This window comes from Bombina bombina, chromosome 1 (assembly GCF_027579735.1).
Source record: "Bombina bombina isolate aBomBom1 chromosome 1, aBomBom1.pri, whole genome shotgun sequence".
NCBI classification, from domain to species: domain Eukaryota; kingdom Metazoa; phylum Chordata; class Amphibia; order Anura; family Bombinatoridae; genus Bombina; species Bombina bombina.
Window position 1 is genome coordinate 1,593,735,803 of NC_069499.1, and position 20,232 is coordinate 1,593,756,034.

Genomic DNA, 20,232 nt, shown 5'->3' on the forward strand with positions numbered 1-20,232 from the left:
AGGAGCAGCATATCCCTTATACACATTCTCTAAGAGGAGCAGCATATCACTTATACACATTCTCTAAGAGGAGCAGCATATCCCTTATACACATTCTCTAACAGGAGCAGCATATCCCTTATACACATTCTCTAAGAGGAGCAGCATATCCCTTATACACATTCTCTAAGAGGAGCAGCATATCCCTTATACACATTCTCTAACAGGAGCAGCATATCACTTATACACATTCTCTAAGAGGAGCAGCACATCACTTATACACATTCTCTAAGAGGAGCAGCACATCACTTATACACATTCTCTAACAGGAGCAGCATATTCCTTATACACATTCTCTAACAGGAGCAGCATATCACTTATACACATTCTCTAAGAGGAGCAGCATATCCCTTATACACATTCTCTAACAGGAGCAGCATATCCCTTATACACATTCTCTATGAGGAGCAGCATATCCCTTATACACATTCTCTAAGAGGAGCAGCATATCCCTTATACACATTCTCTAACAGGAGCAGCATATCCCTTATACAAATTCTCTAACAGGAGCAGCATATCACTTATACACATTCTCTAACAGGAGCAGCATATCACTTATACACATTCTCTAAGAGGAGCAGCATATCCCTTATACACATTCTCTAACAGGAGCAGCATATCATTTATACACATTCTCTATGAGGAGCAGCATATCCCTTATACACATTCTCTAAGAGGAGCAGCATATCCCTTATACACATTCTCTAAGAGGAGCAGCATATCACTTATACACATTCTCTAAGAGGAGCAGCATATCCCTTATACACATTCTCTAAGAGGAGCAGCATATCCCTTATACACATTCTCTAAGAGGAGCAGCATATCCCTTATACACATTCTCTAAGAGGAGCAGCATATCACTTATACACATTCTCTAACAGGAGCAGCATATCCCTTATACACATTCTCTAAGAGGAGCAGTATATCCCTTATACACATTCTCTAAGAGGAGCAGCATATCCCTTATACACATTGTTACGGTTACCCTTAGTCTCGCTGAGAGATGGACCGCTTAGTAGCCTGGATCCCTATTGCTAAAGAGGGGAGAAGCTGCTTTCCATAGTATTCTATATGAGTCTCGCAAATATAGAATAATCTCCCTTAGCTGCAGTACAGCTAGGATACCCTTCTGCCCACAAAAACGAGTCAACGCTGCGATTGAGGGTCAAACAAGAACTCAGGACTGGGATGCCCAGCCTGCTTTTTATTAAGGTTACATGCACACAGGGCACTCCCAGGGGGAGAGGGGGGGAAGCACAAAATCCCCCATCACACATTTAGATAGAGAGCACTGTCCTTTGACAGGCCACAATAGGATTACAGTACTTAAGATAACAAGTTTACAAGTTCATCTTATCAATTAGCAGTCTGGCTCCAGAGGTGATTAGACAATAGTTTCTAAAAGCTGAAAAAAAAGAGTTAACTCTTTATGAAATGAAACTTGTTACAGTTTTCTTGGAGCCCTTCTTAGGCGCTGGCTTGCTGGTTCAGGCATTGCTGCTGGGAAATAAGCTCTTCACAACAGAATAACTAATGCTTCTGTAACATTGCTCCCTTTCTGTGGAACACTCTGGCAGACACGGTCTGACCCCTTTTCGGGCAGACTAAGGCTGTCCAGACCGCTGGTTATGCGGGGCTGAGGTCGGTTTGTCTGAACAACCCGTCGGCGTTGCCATTCTGTTTCCCAGGTCTGTAAGTAATGGTGAAATTGAAGGTTTGCAACGATAAGCTCCAACGTAATAGCCTGCCGTTATCTCCAGAGACCCGGTTCAGCCACACCAACGGGTTATGGTCGGTGACCAGAGTGAACTCCTGACCATATAAATAGGGAGTCAATTTCTTTAATGCCCACACCAAAGCCAAACACTCCTTTTCGACCGCTGCATAGCTGACTTCGCGGGGCAGGAGCTTCCGGCTGATGTAGGCAACTGGATGCTCCCCTCCATCTTCGCCTACTTGGCTGAGGACAGCTCCCAGCCCGAACATGGAAGCATCTGTATGGACGATAAAACGTTTGTTAAGGGCTGGGGCCGCCAAGACAGGAGCGTTAATTAGAGCATTTTTGAGAGCCTGGAAAGCCGTTTCACAGTGGGGAGACCACAGGACCTGTCGAGGTAAGTTCTTCTTGGTCAAGTCAGTCAGGGGTTTGGCAAGTGTGCTGTAGTCTGGTACGAACCGTCTATAGTACCCTGCCGTGCCCAGGAAGGCTAGGACCTGAGTCTTAGTGATGGGGGTGGGCCAATTGGCGACAGCTTCTATTTTGGCCGGCTCTGGTCGCTGCTTTCCACACCCCACCCGGTGACCCAGGTACTGTACCTCGGCCATCCCAAAGTGGCATTTTTCTTCAGAGTCAGGCCAGCAGCCCGGATCTGATCCAGAACCATTCCCACATGAGCTAAGTGGTCCTCCCAGGACTCACTGTGGATCGCTATGTCGTCCAGGTAGGCGCAAGCAAAACTCTGGAAGCCATCCAGGAGCCTATCCACCAAGCGCTGGAATGTAGCTGGGGCATTCTTCATCCCAAACGGCATTACCCTAAACTGATATAAGCCGAATGGGGTGACGAATGCCGACTTGGGGATAGCCTCCGGGGCCAGGGGAATCTGCCAGTAACCTTTGCAGAGGTCAATAGTGGTCAGGTAATTTCCCCTGGCTATACGATCGAGTAGCTCGTCTACCCTGGGCATAGGGTAAGCGTCCGTCACGGTATTTTCATTGAGCCTCCGATAGTCTACGCAGAACCGGGTGGTCCCATCTTTCTTGGGCACCAAGACAACTGGGGAGGCCCAGGGACTATCGGAGGGCTCAATTACCCTGAGCTGGAGCATCTCATCGATCTCCTTCTTCATTCCTGTCCTAACTGCTTCGGGGATTCGGTACGGAGCCTGGCGCAAGGGAGCTTGTCCCGGAGTATCTACCTGGTCGGTGGTTAAAGTAGTGTACCCTGGCTTCGGGGAGAAGGTGAGGTGTTTGGACTGGAGGAGTTGGTTGAGCTGCTCCCTTTCAGTGGGGCTAAGTCGGTCCTCTATCTGAACCTGCGCCACTATACCTGTGGGGAGGCTCTTTTCTAATAGGTCTGGAATGGGTAAACTGTCGGGGTCTTCCTGAGGGGAACAACATACGGCCGTCACGTTCTCTGGTCGCTCAAAATATTCCTTGAGCATGTTTACATGGAATGTCTTTCTAAGATTGTTGTCGTGGCAGCTAGCTATCACATAAGTGGTGTCTCCCCTTTTCTCTACGATCTGGTAGGGACCCTGCCAGGACGCCTGCAATTTGTCTGTCTTCACCGGCTTAAGTACTAACACCTTTTGTCCTATGGTGAAGATTCTCTTTCGGGCCCCCCGATCGTACCATACTTTCTGTCTTCTCTGGGCCAACTGGAGATTAGCCCGCACGGATTTGGCTAATTGCTCCATTCGGTCCCTGAGTTCCAGCACGTATGGCACAATTGGGACACCGTCAGCCTCCATCTCTCCCTCCCAGTGCTCCCGGATCAGGTTTAGGGGTCCCCGTACCTTTCTTCCGTAGAGCAACTCGAAGGGAGAGAACCCTGTCGTTTCCTGGGGCACCTCCCGATAAGCAAATAGGAGGTGCGGCAGGAAGCGTTCCCAGTCTCGGTATTCCTGAGTGAAGGTCTTGAGCATTTGCTTGAGGGTCCCATTGAACCTCTCACACAGCCCGTTCGTCTGGGGGTGGTATGGGGAGCTTAGGAGGGACTTAATTTTGCAAACCTGCCAGAGTTGTTGGGTCAATTCAGCCGTAAATTGGGTGCCTCGGTCGGATAGGATTTCTTTTGGAAATCCTACCCGGGAGAACACCTGTACTAGTGCATTCGCTACCGTATCCGCTTGTATGTTGGATAGGGCGACAGCCTCTGGGTACCTGGTAGCGTAGTCCACTACGGTAAGAATGTATCGCTTACCGGAGGGACTAGGGGTAGCCAGTGGTCCCACTAGGTCAATAGCAACCCGGCTGAAGGGTTCCTCTACAATGGGCATATTTACTAGCTGGGCTTTAGGGTGATCGCCTTGCCTTCCTACTCGTTGACACACATCGCAGGTGTTACAGTAAGTTCTAACGTCAGCGTGCACCCCTGGCCAAAAGAACGTGTGAGTAATGCGGTGTAGGGTACGGGTAACGGCTAGGTGGCCTGCTAAGGGGATGTCGTGGCCTATTTTGAGGATTTCTTGACGGTATTTGTGGGGCACTACCAGCTGTCGCCTACGCTGTCCCCTTTTCTCTGTCCAGCGGTATAGTTTCCCTTTTTCCCATAAGAATGTTTCGTTATCTGCCCCGCCCCCTCCGGTCTCTGCTCGTTCCCGGTACTTTTGTAAGGTCGGGTCAGTCTTAGACTCTGCCTCGAAGGCATCTGGGGTGTCCCAGGGTATGGGGCCTAACCTGTCAGGCAAGGTCGGGGTAGGTCTTACCTGTGTCTCCCGCACTGGTGAGAGCTCTCGCTCCGTCCGGGCTTGGGCCCGTGTAGTCACTGGGTCCGCCTCGTTGTTGCATACTGGAGCATAGGCAGAAGTCATGGGGCCCAAATCGTTGCCCAGTAGTACTTCGGCAGGTAAATTATCCATTAGGCCCACGTTCACAGCCCCCTTTCCCGCTCCCCAATCAAGATGCACTTTAGCTGTTGGAATTTTGTACACATCCCCCCCCCGCCACTCTAACGGCCACAGTCTGTCCGGATCGCTTGTGCTCTGGCACCAAATGACTCTGTACCAGCGTGATAGTAGCCCCTGTGTCTCGCAATCCCTCGGTAGATCGCCCCTCGAGCCATACCCTCTGCCGATGGTGCTGGCGGTTATCTGAGGCAGCATATACAGGGTCTGCCTCGTGAAGCGGCCCCACATATCCCTCCATAGGGGCCTCTTGGTTAACACAGAGGGCCCGGGCCGGACGATAGGACCCAGAGGGGTAATTGTAATTCCTGGGTGTCTGGTGCGTATTAAGGGGGCAGCTAGCCATGAAATGCCCTGGTTGCTTGCATCGGTGGCAAGTCGGTCTGGGACGCTCAGAGCTGTTATTGGGTGGTCCTGAGTGTCGGACGGGCCCTGTGGGCACCGGGGCTCGGAATTCAGCACGAGGGGGTGCACGGTAAACCTCTCTGGGTTCGACCCGTGCTGGAGCTCGGTAGTTCATGGGTTCGTGAAGACGGGAGTCATAATGTTCATCGGCCAATTTGGCTGCTTCTTCTAAGGTAGAAGGCCGCCTGTCTCGCAGCCATTCCTTCCCTTGCTGTTCCATGCCATTATAAAAATGTTCTAAGAGAAACAATTGTAAAATTTCCTCCCCAGTCACCGCTTTACTTCCGCTCAGCCAGTGATTTGCCGCTCTCCGCATTCGGTGCGCCCATTCCATATGGGTATCGTTAGGCTTCTTTTCCGTGCCCCGAAACTGTCGGCGATACGTGTCCGGAGTTACAGCGTACCGTCGCAACAGTGTCTCCTTAACTAGCTCATACTGTGTCACTTCCTCAGCACCCAGAGTACGAAAGGCTTCCAGGGCTCGCCCGGATAGTTTCCCAGACAATATCGTGGGCCACTCTCTGTTGGGAATCTGGTGCAGGGCACATTGCCTTTCGAAGTCCGCCAAATATTCATCAATCCCTGTCTTGCTCTCTAGGAAGGGTCGAAATGCCGCATAGGGTATCTTGGGCCTCCCAGCATTTTCGACAGGGATGATTACCTGCGGGGCTTCAGCATTGCGGTGTGCGTTCGCTAGGTTGAGTTCGTGGGCTCGAGTCTCTCGTATATCCTCGTCCGCCTCCGCCATCAACTGCTGTACCAATTCCATGGAGGGGTTCGGCCCGTATAATGAGAGCCTTTCCCGAACAATCCTGGTTTTTTCGTCACTAATCGTGGTCGGTGTTTCCGCCATTGTGAAGCTCTGATCCAGTTCGGTCAATTCTGCGATCAGCTCTCTCCTCGGCCGGTTGCTGGCGTACCCCCCTCTGCTTTCAAGTAAATCCTTTAGGGTTGTACGCTTCAATTTTTCGTAAGCGCTCTCCATCCGTTCTGTACCTCTCCTAGGAAATCCAGGAAAATCCCGCCGCTGCCGCCAAATGTTACGGTTACCCTTAGTCTCGCTGAGAGATGGACCGCTTAGTAGCCTGGATCCCTATTGCTAAAGAGGGGAGAAGCTGCTTTCCATAGTATTCTATATGAGTCTCGCAAATATAGAATAATCTCCCTTAGCTGCAGTACAGCTAGGATACCCTTCTGCCCACAAAAACGAGTCAACGCTGCGATTGAGGGTCAAACAAGAACTCAGGACTGGGATGCCCAGCCTGCTTTTTATTAAGGTTACATGCACACAGGGCACTCCCAGGGGGAGAGGGGGGGAAGCACAAAATCCCCCATCACACATTTAGATAGAGAGCACTGTCCTTTGACAGGCCACAATAGGATTACAGTACTTAAGATAACAAGTTTACAAGTTCATCTTATCAATTAGCAGTCTGGCTCCAGAGGTGATTAGACAATAGTTTCTAAAAGCTGAAAAAAAAGAGTTAACTCTTTATGAAATGAAACTTGTTACAGTTTTCTTGGAGCCCTTCTTAGGCGCTGGCTTGCTGGTTCAGGCATTGCTGCTGGGAAATAAGCTCTTCACAACAGAATAACTAATGCTTCTGTAACACACATTCTCTAAGAGGAGCAGCATATCCCTTATACACATTCTCTAAGAGGAGCAGCATATCCCTTATACACATTCTCTAAGAAGAGCAGCATATCACTTATACACATTCTCTAAGAGGAGCAGCATATTACTTATACACATTCTCTATGAGGAGCAGCATATCCCTTATACACATTCTCTAAGAGGAGCAGCATATTACTTATACACATTCTCTATGAGGAGCAGCATATCCCTTATACACATTCTCTAAGAGGAGCAGCATATCACTTATACACATTCTCTAAGTAGAGCAGCATATCACTTATACACATTCTTTAAGAGGAGCAGCATATCCCTTATACACATTCTCTAAGAGGAGCAGCATATCACTTATACACATTCTCTAAGAGGAGCAGCATATCACTTATACACATTCTCTAAGAGGAGCAGCATATCACTTATACACATTCTCTAAGATGAGCAGAATATCCCTTATACACATTCTCTAACAGGAGCAGCATATCCCTTATACACATTCTCTAAGATGAGCAGCATATACCTTATACACATTCTCTAACAGGAGCAGCATATACCTTATACAAATTCTCTAACAGGAGCAGCATATCACATACACATTCTCTAAGAGGAGCAGCATATCACTTATACACATTCTCTATGAGGAACAGCATATCCCTTATACACATTCTCTATGAGGAGCAGCATATCCCTTATACACATTCTCTAAGATGAGCAGCATATACCTTATACACATTCTCTAACAGGAGCAGCATATACCTTATACACATTCTCTAAGAGGAACAGCATATCCCTTATACACATTCTCTATGAGGAGCAGCATATCCCTTATACACATTCTCTAAGATGAGCAGCATATACCTTATACACATTCTCTAACAGGAGCAGCATATCCCTTATACACATTCTCTAACAGGAGCAGCATATCACTTATACACATTCTCTAAGAGGAGCAGCATATCCCTTATACACATTCTCTAACAGGAGCAGCATATCCCTTATACACATTTTCTAAGTAGAGCAGCATATCCCTTATACACATTCTCTAACAGGAGCAGCATATCACTTATACACATTCTCTAAGATGAGCAGCATATCCCTTATACACATTCTCTAACAGGAGCAGCATATCCCTTATACACATTCTCTATGAGGAGCAGCATATCCCTTATACACATTCTCTATGAGGAGCAGCATATCACTTATACACATTCTCTAACAGGAGCAGCATATCACATACACATTCTCTAAGAGGAGCAGCATATCACTTATACACATTCTCTATGAGGAGCAGCATATCCCTTATACACATTCTCTATGAGGAGCAGCATATCCCTTATACACATTCTCTAAGATGAGCAGCATATCCCTTATACACATTCTCTAACAGGAGCAGCATATCACTTATACACATTCTCTAACAGGAGCAGCATATACCTTATACACATCCTCTAAGAGGAGCAGCATATCCCTTATACACATTCTCTAACAGGAGCAGCATATCACTTATACACATTCTCTAAGAGGAGCAGCATATCCCTTATACACATTCTCTAACAGGAGCAGCATATCACTTATAGACATTCTCTAAGAGGAGCAGCATATCCCTTATACACATTCTCTAACAGGAGCAGCATATCCCTTATACACATTCTCTAACAGGAGCAGCACATCACTTATACACATTCTCTAACAGGAGCAGCATATCCCTTATACACATTCTCTAAGAGGAGCAGCATATAACTTATACACATTCTCTAAGAGGAGCAGCATATCCCTTATACACACTCTCTAACAGGAGCAGCATATCCCTTATACACATTCTCTAAGAGGAGCAGCATATCACTTATACACACTCTCTAAGAGGAGCAGCATATCACTTATACGCATTCTCTAAGAGGAGCAGCATATCCCTTATACACATTCTCTAAGAGGAGCAGCATATCCCTTATACACATTCTCTAAGAGGAGCAGCATATCCCTTATACACTTTCTCTAAGAGGAGTAGCATATCCCTTATACACATTCTCTAAGAGGAGCAGCATATCACTTATACACATTCTCTAAGAGGAGCAGCATATCACTTATACACATTCTCTAAGAGGAGCAGCATATTACTTATACACATTCTCTAAGAGGAGCAGCATATCACTTATACACATTCTCTAAGAGGAGCAGCATATTACTTATACACATTCTCTAAGAGGAGCAGCATATCACTTATACACATTCTCTAAGAGGAGCAGCATATCCCTTATACACATTCTCTAAGAGGAACAGCATATCCCTTATACACATTCTCTAACAGGAGCAGCATATCCCTTATACACATTCTCTAAGAGGAGCAGCATATCCCTTATACACATTCTCTAAGAGGAGCAGCATATCTCTTATACACATTCTCTAAGTAGAGCAGCATATCACTTATACACATTCTCTAACAGGAGCAGCACATCCCTTATACACATTCTCTAAGAGGAGCAGCATATCACTTATACACATTCTCTAACAGGAGCAGCACATCACTTATACACATTCTCTAAGTAGAGCAGCATATCACTTATACACATTCTCTAAGAGGAGCAGCATATCCCTTATACACATTCTCTAAGAGGAGCAGCATATTACTTATACACATTCTCTAAGAGGAGCAGCATATCCCTTATACACATTCTCTAATAGGAGCAGCATATCCCTTATACACATTCTCTAAGAGGAGCAGCACATCACTTATACACATTCTCTAAGAGGAGCAGCACATCACTTATACACATTCTCTAAGAGGAGCAGCATTCTCTAACAGGAGCAGCATATCCCTTATACACATTCTCTAAGAGGAGCAGCATATCCCTTATACACATTCTCTAAGAGGAGCAGCATATTCCTTATACACATTCTCTAAGAGGAGCAGCATATCACTTATACATATTCTCTAAGAGGAGCAGCATATCACTTATACACATTCTCTAAGAGGAGCAGCATATCACTTATACACATTCTCTAAGAGGAGCAGCATATCACTTATACGCATTCTCTAACAGGAGCAGCATATCCCTTATACACATTCTCTATGAGGAGCAGCATATCACTTATACACATTCTCTAAGAGGAGCAGCATATCCCTTATACACATTCTCTAAGAGGAGCAGCATATCACTTATACGCATTCTCTAACAGGAGCAGCATATCCCTTATACACATTCTCTAAGAGGAGCAGCATATAACTTATACACATTCTCTAAGAGGAGCAGCATATCACTTATACGCATTCTCTAACAGGAGCAGCATATCCCTTATACACATTCTCTATGAGGAGCAGCATATCACTTATACACATTCTCTAAGAGGAGCAGCATATCACTTATACACATTCTCTAAGAGGAGCAGCATATCCCTTATACACACTCTCTAAGAGGAGCAGCATATCCCTTATACACATTCTCTAAGAGGAGCAGCATATCACTTATACACACTCTCTAAGAGGAGCAGCATATGACTTATACACATTCTCTAAGAGGAGCAGCATATCCCTTATACACATTCTCTAAGAGGAGCAGCATATCACTTATACACTGGGGGTGTAATTAACATGTGACGAGGTGCAGCTGTAGACAATGAAGTAACAGGCAGTGCTGGGGTGGTGTAATTACCATGTTACGAGGTGCTGCTGTAGACAATTAAGTAACAGGCAGTGCTGGGGAGTGTAATTACCATGTGACGAGGTGCAGCTGTAGACAATGATGTAACAGGCAGTGCTGGATGTGTAATTACCATGTGACGAGGTGCAGCTGTAGACAATGAAGTAACAGGCAGTGCTGGGGGGTGTAATTACCATGTTACAAGGTGCAGCTGTAGACAATGAAGTAACAGGCAGTGCTGGGGGGTGTAATTACCATGAGATGAGGTGCAGTTGTAGACAATGAAGTAACAGGCAGTGCTGGGGGGGCTGTAATTACCATGTGACAAAGTGCAGCTGTAGACAATGAAGTAACAGGCAGTGCTGGGGGTGGTGTAACTACCATGTGACGAGGTGCAGCTGTAGACAATGAAGTAACAGGCAGTGCTGGGGGGTGCAATTACCATGTGACGAGGTGCAGCTGTAGACAATGAAGTAACAGGCAGTGCTTGGGGGTGTAATTACCATGTGACAAGGTGCAGCTGTAGACAATGAAGTAACAGGCAGTGCTGGGGGTGGTGTAACTACCATGTGACGAGGTGCAGCTGTAGACAATGAAGTAACAGGCAGTGCTGGGGGTGGTGTAATTACCATGTGATGAGGTGCAGCTGTAGACAATTAAGTAACAGGCAGTGCTGGGGGAGGTGTAATAGCCATGTGACGAGGTGCAGCTGTAGACAATGAAGTAACAGTCAGTGCTGGGGGTGGTGTAATTACCATGTGACGAGGTGCAGCTGTAGACAATGAAGTAACAGGCAGTGCTTGGGGGGTGTAATTACCATGTGACAAGGTGCAGCTGTAGACAATGAAGTAACAGGCAGTGCTTGGGGGGTGTAATTAACATGTGACGAGGTGCAGTTGTAGACAATGAAGTAACAGGCAGTGTTGGGGGGAGGGGTTGTAATTACCATGTTACGAGGTGCAGCTGTAGACATTTAAGTAACAGGCAGTGCTGGGGAGTGTAATTACCATGTGACAAAGTGTAGCTGTAGACAATGAAGTAACAGGCAGTGCTGGGGGGTGTAATTACTGTGTGATGAGGTGCAGCTGTAGACAATGAAGTAACAGGCAGTGCTGGGGGGGTGTAATTACCATGTGACAAGGTGCAGCTGTAGACAATGAAGTAACAGGCAGTGCTGGGGGTGGTGTAATTACCATGTGACAAGGTGCAGCTGTAGACAATTAAGTAACAGGCAGTGCTGGGGGTGGTGTAATTACAATGTGACGAGGTGCAGCTGTAGACAATTAAGTAACAGGCAGTGCTGGGGGTGGTTTGATTACCATGTGACGAGGTGCAGCCTTAGACAATGAAGTAATAGGCAGTGCTGGGGGTGGTGTAATTACCATAAGACGAGGTGCAGCTGTAGACAATGAAGTAACAGGCAGTGCTGGGGGTCGTGTAATTACCATGTGACGAGGTGCAGCTGTAGACAATGAAGTAACAGGCAGTGCTGGGGTGGTGTAATTACCATGTGACGAGGTGCAGCTGTAGACAATGAAGTAACAGGCAGTTCTGGGGGTGGTGTAATTACCATGTGACAAGGTGTAGCTGTAGACAATGAAGTAACAGGCAGTGCTTGGGGGGTGTAATTACCATGTTATTAGGTACAGCTGTAGACAATGAAGTAACAGGCAGTGCTGGGGGGGGGGTAATTACCATGTGACAAGGTGCAGCTGTAGACAATGAAGTAACAGGCAGTGCTGGAGGGTTGTAATGACCATGTTATGAGGTGCAGCTGTAGACAATGAAGTAAAAGGCAGTGCTGTGAGGTGTAATTACCATGTGACGAGGTGTAGCTGTAGAAAATGAAGTAACAGGCAGTGCTGGGGGATGTAATTACCATGTGACAAGGTGCAGCTGTAGACAATTAAGTAACAGGCAGTGCTGGGGGTGGTGTAATTACCATGCAACAAGGTGTAGCTATAGAGAATAAAGTAACAGGCAGTGCTGGGGGTGTAATTACCATGTGACGAGGTGCAGCTGTAGACAATGAAGTAACAGGCAGTGCTGGAGGGGTGTAATTACCATGTGATGAGGTGCAGCTGTAGACAATGAAGTAACAGGCAGTTCTGGAGGGGGGTGTAATTACCATGTGACAAGGTGCAGCTGTAGACAATGAAGTAACAGGCAGTTCTGGGTTGTTATTACCATGTGATGAGCTGCAGCTGTAGACAATGAAGTAACAGGCAGTTCTGGAGTGTAATTACCATGTGATGAGGTGCAGCTGTAGACAATGAAGTAACAGGTAGTGCTTGGGATGTGTAATTACCATGTGATGAGGTGCAGCTGTAGACAATGAAGTAACAGGCAGTGCTGGGGGTGTATTTACTCCTTCAAAAGGAGGACAGGTGTGCTGGGTACTTACCAAACGATTGGCCAGCGAGATTGTCAGCGCTGTGGCTTCTGCTTCTTGCTGACATTTCAGTTTATCTGCAGTCGCTTTCTCAAACTTCGCAGTCAGCTTGGCCAGGTTCTCGTTCAAATGCTGTTACAGGACAGAAAGTGAAAGTATTAGAGAGTCAGTACAAACAGCAGACCTGTCACTGGCGACTACTGGTCATGTAACCACCTGACAAATGCTGTTACAGGACAGAAAGTGAAAGTATTAGAGAGTAAGTACAAACAGCAGACCTGTCACTGGCGACTACTGGTCACGTAACCACCTGACAAATGCTGTTACAGGACAGAAAGTGAAAGTATAAGAGAGTCAGTACAAACAGCAGACCTGTCACTGGCGCCTACTGGTCATGTAACCACCTGACAAATGCTGTTACAGGACAGAAAGTGAAAGTATAAGGTGAGAGAGTCAGTACAAACAGCAGACCTGTCACTGGCGACTACTGGTCATGTAACCACCTGACAAATGCTGTTACAGGACAGAAAGTGAAAGTATTAGAGAGTCAGTACAAAAAGCAGACCTGTCACTGGCGCCTACTGGTCATGTAACCACCTGACAAATGCTGTTACAGGACAGAAAGTGAAAGTATAAGGTGAGAGAGTCAGTACAAACAGCAGACCTGTCACTGGCGACTACTGGTCATGTAACCACCTGACAAATGCTGTTACAGGACAGAAAGTGAAAGTATTAGAGAGTCAGTATAAACAGCAGACCTGTCACTGGCGACTACTGGTCATGTAACCACCTGACAAATGCTGTTACAGGACAGAAAGCAAAACTATAGGAGAGTCAGTACAAACAGCAGACCTGTCACTGGCGACTACTGGTCACGTAACCACCTGACAAATGCTGTTACAGGACAGAAAGTGTAAGTATAAGAGAGTCAGTACAAACAGCAGACCTGTCACTGGCGACTACTGGTCATGTAACCACCTGACAAATGCTGTTACAGGACAGAAAGTGAAAGTATTAGAGAGTCAGTACAAACAGCAGACCTGTCACTGGCGACTACTGGTCACGTAACCACCTGACAAATGCTGTTACAGGACAGAAAGCAAAACTATAGGAGAGTCAGTACAAACAGCAGACCTGTCACTGGCGACTACTGGTCACGTAACCACCTGACAAATGCTGTTACAGGACAGAAAGTGAAAGTATAAGAGAGTCAGTACAAACAGCAGACCCGTCACTGGCGACTACTGGTCACGTAACCACCTGACAAATGCTGTTACAGGACAGAAAGTGAAAGTATAAGGTGAGAGAGTCAGTACAAACAGCAGACCTGTCACTGGCGACTACTGGTCATGTAACCACCTGACAAATGCTGTTACAGGACAGAAAGTGAAAGTATTAGAGAGTAAGTACAAACAGCAGACCTGTCACTGGCGACTACTGGTCATGTAACCACCTGACAAATGCTGTTACAGGACAGAAAGTGAAAGTATTAGAGAGTCAGTACAAACAGCAGACCTGTCACTGGCGACTACTGGTCATGTAACCACCTGACAAATGCTGTTACAGGACAGAAAGTGAAAGTATAAGAGAGTCAGTATAAACAGCAGACCTGTCACTGGCGACTACTGGTCACGTAACCACCTGACAAATGCTGTTACAGGACAGAAAGTGAAAGTATAAGAGAGTCAGTACAAACAGCAGACCTGTCACTGGCGACTACTGGTCACGTAACCACCTGACAAATGCTGTTACAGGACAGAAAGTGAAAGTATAAGAGAGTCAGTACAAACAGCAGACCTGTCACTGGCGACTACTGGTCATGTAACCACCTGACAAATGCTGTTACAGGACAGAAAGTGAAAGTATAAGGTGAGAGAGTCAGTACAAACAGCAGACCTGTCACTGGCGACTACTGGTCATGTAACCACCTGACAAATGCTGTTACAGGACAGAAAGCAAAACTATAGGAGAGTCAGTACAAACAGCAGACCTGTCACTGGCGACTACTGGTCATGTAACCACCTGACAAATGCTGTTACAGGACAGAAAGTGTAAGTATAAGGTGAGAGAGTAAGTACAAACAGCAGACCTGTCACTGGCGACTACTGGTCACGTAACCACCTGACAAATGCTGTTACAGGACAGAAAGTGAAAGTATTAGAGAGTCAGTACAAACAGCAGACCTGTCACTGGCGACTACTGGTCATGTAACCACCTGACAAATGCTGTTACAGGACAGAAAGTGTAAGTATAAGAGAGTCAGTACAAACAGCAGACCTGTCACTGACGACTACTGGTCATGTAACCACCTGACAAATGCTGTTACAGGACAGAAAGTGTAAGTATAGGAGAGTCAGTACAAACAGCAGACCTGTCACTGACGACTACTGGTCATGTAACCACCTGACAAATGCTGTTACAGGACAGAAAGTGTAAGTATAGGAGAGTCAGTACAAACAGCAGACCTGTCACTGACGACTACTGGTCATGTAACCACCTGACAAATGCTGTTACAGGACAGAAAGTGTAAGTATAGGAGAGTCAGTACAAACAGCAGACCTGTCACTGGCACCTACTGGTCATGTAACCACCTGACAAATACTGTTACAGGACAGAAAGCAAAACTATAGGAGAGTCAGTACAAACAGCAGACCTGTCACTGGCGACTACTGGTCATGTAACCACCTGACAAATGCTGTTACAGGACAGAAAGTGTAAGTATAGGAGAGTCTGTACAAACAGCAGACCTGTCACTGGCGACTACTGGTCATGTAACCACCTGACAAATGCTGTTACAGGACAGAAAGTGTAAGTATAGGAGAGTCTGTACAAACAGCAGACCTGTCACTGGCGACTACTGGTCACATAACCACCTGACAAATACTGACAGTATGTCTCTGATCTGTCAGATAAAGTCTCTATCATGTATAGGTATGAGGAAAGCTGGCAGGATGTGGGCAGTGCCAATACACTTTATGTTTTTCTGGGCAATGGCTGTTATTGTACCACTAGACTGTACACTCCTTGGGGCAGAATGTGCCATTATATCACGACTTCCACTATAGATAGATGAGATAGAGGGAAGCTTATTATACAGCTGCATTAATTCAGTAATATGAGGGCTTGTCTGACACACTCTAAATTACAAAAAACACAGATAAATAGGGATAACAGTTTTATACTCTGCACAAGATTTTTCTACTTATGGCCGGAGTCTGTTTTTCAAACCAAAAGCCCATCCAGGATCTGCCCACCTAGAAGAATGAGGTTTTCTCTCAGAAATGAAGTTACTTTATAAAGTACATAAATTATAAGGGGACTCTGTGCTATAATTATGTTAACTTAGTGTCTTGTTATCTTAGCTGAACAGTATTAAATGAATGGGAATAATTTACATTTATTGTTTGTATCTGACATAGTTGGTTTTGCTCAGTGAAACCAGATTTTCTTACCTCACTCTATACACAAAGGAAAAATACTTTGGTGCTGAAATTATCATTGTGGTTGAAGGTTTCAATGAGCAAAAACTGCTGTTTCACTTGCAAAAGTAAATCTAAATGAACAATTATAATACATTTACTGTGTGGCTGGTATATCAATGGGATACACAATAATGGGAAACAAAATGCAGTACATCATCTCTTTTATGAATGGTCGTTGATCACACATTTTCACTGCACAGTACACCATTAGGTTTTATTTAAGTGCCTCTGTATAAATTAGGTCTGTCTCTAGAGTGTTATATTAATTACCAATGTAATTAGATAGCATAACAGGGTTGAGAGCCAGGAAGAACATTTGGCTTTAGACAAGTTAACTTACAGCAATTTTGGCCTTGATGTTAGCAAGTTTCTCCTCTGCGGCAGCAAGCTCAGCGTTGGCTTTGTTTAGAGCCTGTCGTTTTGGCTCCACTTCACAGTAGACTTCATAGAACTTTACAATGTTAACGACCCATGAGCAGAGCCCAGCAGCGGCATATGATTTTGATGCTATGAATTCAGGGTTGAACTCTGGGTCCTGCAGGTAGGGCTGGATGGCCTTAATACAGCTGTCAGGTATGTTCTCCTTATTGAAGTTGACCAAGGAGTCCAAGAATCCATCAACTTTATTCATAACAACCCTGGCTGCTTTCCAGCTCTTGTCCTTGGGTACTTTGCCTCCAGGGGCAGTAAGAACCATCACAGCTGCAGTGACGTTTGTGACAGCTGATGGAGGGGCCCCAAATGACTTAAGCTCTGTTAGATTGTTCTAGAAGGCAAAAAGCAAAGTATTAGACTATTTAACCATGGACTGTATTGCAACGTTTGCACAATGTAAGATGATTAAACCAACTGATCCCTGGCTTCTATCTCTTGCTCAGGGTCCTACACTCTTTATACACTGTATGTATGAGGCCAAATGAAACAGACTTACCCTATTGAGGGTGTTCAAGGCCTCCTTTGCTGCTGCTAAAGCTGGCTCCGCCTTGAGTAAATCTTCCTCACATTCCTTCTGTTTTCTTCCCACTTCCTCTGCGATCACAGCCACCTTCTTCTCTTCCTCATCAGCGATTGCCTTTTCCTTGCTGACTTTTTCAGTTTCTACTCCCACTACCTGGATAAGTTTGTCAGCATCTTCGTTCTTCTGTTTCAACTCCACCTCTTGTGCTGCCAGCTTTGCTTTTAAGTCATCAACCTAGAGAGAGGCAAGTTCATAAGACACAAAAATGACATACACAATATTGTGTCTAGGGTGCTAAGTACCAACTAATGCTCCAGATAAAAATGTAAAGAACATTTACAATGTAAGAACAGAGCTTTAGCAGTGCAAGGAACATTTATGAGACAGGTAACTAGACAATACGTTGGTCTGATCTTTAGTAATACATGAGACTGATATAGGGAAACATGCGAGAGTCCAGTGTGGGGAACAGGGTGGGTGTGCACTGACGGAGATAGGGAAGTCTACTCATGGGCAGATCTAAGGGAAATAGGAGGATCTTCTCTAACGAAACAGAAGGTGCCACTCTGGTGGAGATATAAGTATCTAATTAGGAGCAGATAGGAGAATCTGCTGTCAGCATTAGCGGAAACAATAGGAGGCCTGATCTAGGGAGATTTAAAACGAAAGATGAATGTGATCTGGGAGACAAAGGAAGTGTTTTTATTGGTACTACTATCATATTATTTTGTCTTGCTCATTATTTCATGGAATCCCCTTATTCGCAGACACATTTTAATTTACTTATTTATCTGAATATTTAATAACCTTATAACCTGAATTCTTATGGCCAACAGGTTTGACAATGGATCAGAGCCATATTTATTTTCAGCTACAAGTACCATGGAGATGGAGGGGGGGGTTCCTGTTTTAGGTTTAGTTGCTTTAAAGAGACATTGTATGTTAAAGGTTAAAAACCTAGCCAAATTGTACCCCTTGTAAGACCCAGTACACATGTATAGGTGCCAGTGATTGGCTCAGCAGTTTTATCCTCCTCTGTAGTGGCACAGGAACAAAAACTTAAAGGGACATTTAACCCAAATTTTTTCTTTCATGATTTAGAAAGAGTGTGCAATTTTAAACAACTTTCTAATTTACTTCTATTATCTAATTAGCTTTATTCTCTTGATATCCTTTGCTGAAAAGCATATCTAGATAGGCTCAGTAGCTGATGGTTGGTGACTGCACATAGATGCCTTGTGTGATTGGCTCACCCATGTGCATTTCTATTTCTTCAAAGGATATCTAAAGAATGAAGCAAATTAGATAATAGAAGTAAATTGGAATGCTGTTTAAAATTGTATTCTCAATCTGAATAATGAAAGAAAAAATTTGGGTTTAATGTCCCTTTAATTATGAATTTTACAAAAGAAAAAACATGTTAAAATCTATGGTGTAGATTACAAGTAGATGGGCACATTTTCAGACGTGAGATAAATAACCAGCCATTACAAGTGGTTGGTTATTACTACAGTGAGCTTGCGGTTGCAATTAGCGCTACGGAAATTAACCAGAGATTAGATCCTTGGTTAATTTTTTTTAAAAGTGCCCCAAATGCCCTCAAAATATTATAGTTTTTTTATTTAAAAAAGAATAGCATTTTTTAAAAACAAAAAATAACTGCACAATGCTGATTTAAGGGGTTAAAAGTGACAGGTGTGGGGTGTTATATATATTTAACATTTAATATCTGCTGCCCATCGCTGCGCTAGTTCTCATGCCGTGTCTCACGGCATGAGAACAAGGCTCCCATTGGAGCCTATGGAAGCGCACTCTCATGAGTGCAATGCTTCCCAGCAATGCGAACACGAGGCCAAGTTCGCATTGCGATCAACTTGTAATACCACTGCACATGAGCGTGTGCTGGTATTACTCAGTGGAACCCAAATATCACTTTTGCAAAAGTGATATTTAGCGCTCCACTTGTAATCTGGGCCAAAAGTGTTACATTTTCCATCAAAAAGTTTCAGTTCAATAAAATTTCTCTTCAATACAATTAAAAAGTATTTCTCTTTTCAAAAAGTTTTTCTAAAAAAAAAAAAGTTGTTATACTTTGAAGAAAGAAAACCTTTTTGACGTGACCTACAATGTCCCCTCAGTTTGGTTAACGTAGAAAAGCTTTCAGGGAAACCATTTCCTTTTGTTCTGCAGCTGAAACCACAGGCTGTAAACAGAAATGACACTGGGCTTTGTAATTATGTCTGGAAAAAAACGTTCTGCTCATTCCTTAATCTTCAGGGCATTGAGCAGTTGGTTGAACGGTTTTGTGGTGCGCACTGTGACCCCACGTGCGGCTCTGGACGTATGTATTGGTGCGTAAAAGGCTGCAGAGGCAGATGGGATTTGTTTTGTGGCATTAAGAATTATTAAAAACAATTACTTGGGCTGGATGTCAGCCGCGTGGCTCAGCGCAGGAATTCCCTGCTGCAAATCTACAACAGGCTATTATGTAACAACCCTGTTGCATTTACTTCCATTTATTGCTACACTTTCCCTTAACGTGTTTTTAACTCTGTTTGTTTCACATGAAATTAACAAATATTCAGATTAAAACCTAAAACTGGTGTATTATCAACCCCTCAAACTCACAGGTCACTGCCATAGTCTCAAAATCAGGGAATGTATTGTGTTTGTATGGTCAAGAAAAAACTCTTTGTCAAGAAAACTGTCTACACAAATACTTACAGCGACTGAGAATGCAATATGAAGGGCTATATTACAAGTGGAGCAGTATTTTGCAGTTTCGCTATAGCAAAAACTCTGCTAGGATTTTCATTTTTGCGCTAGTCGTATTGCGCTGGTATAAGTTCAAAGTGAACTGTTTTCTCTCTAGCGGTAACCCAAATAGCACAAAAATCTGAATTCAGAAAATTACGTGCACATATACCCCCATAGAAGTCAAATGATATTTTTTTTTTAAAAAAAAAACCCTCACTATTCCGAAAACAAGATAGAAGATTCACATTAGCGAATGTAAATGATTTACAGTAAATATATATTTAAAACCTTTATTAAATATGAATA

General features: G+C 44.6%; 1 protein-coding gene across 1 annotated transcript in view; it reads right to left on the minus strand.

The window, feature by feature from the left end:
* Window positions 1-20,232, minus strand: part of DNAH9 (dynein axonemal heavy chain 9) — a 739,144-nt gene that overhangs the window by 299,905 nt on the left and 419,007 nt on the right. The window contains exons 48-50 of the mRNA XM_053688948.1: window positions 17,143-17,403; window positions 16,552-16,977; window positions 12,742-12,861 (exon numbers count right to left, since the gene is read on the minus strand). Coding sequence (XP_053544923.1) covers window positions 12,742-12,861; window positions 16,552-16,977; window positions 17,143-17,403 — 807 coding nt within the window. The remainder of the gene's footprint in view (window positions 1-12,741; window positions 12,862-16,551; window positions 16,978-17,142; window positions 17,404-20,232) is intronic.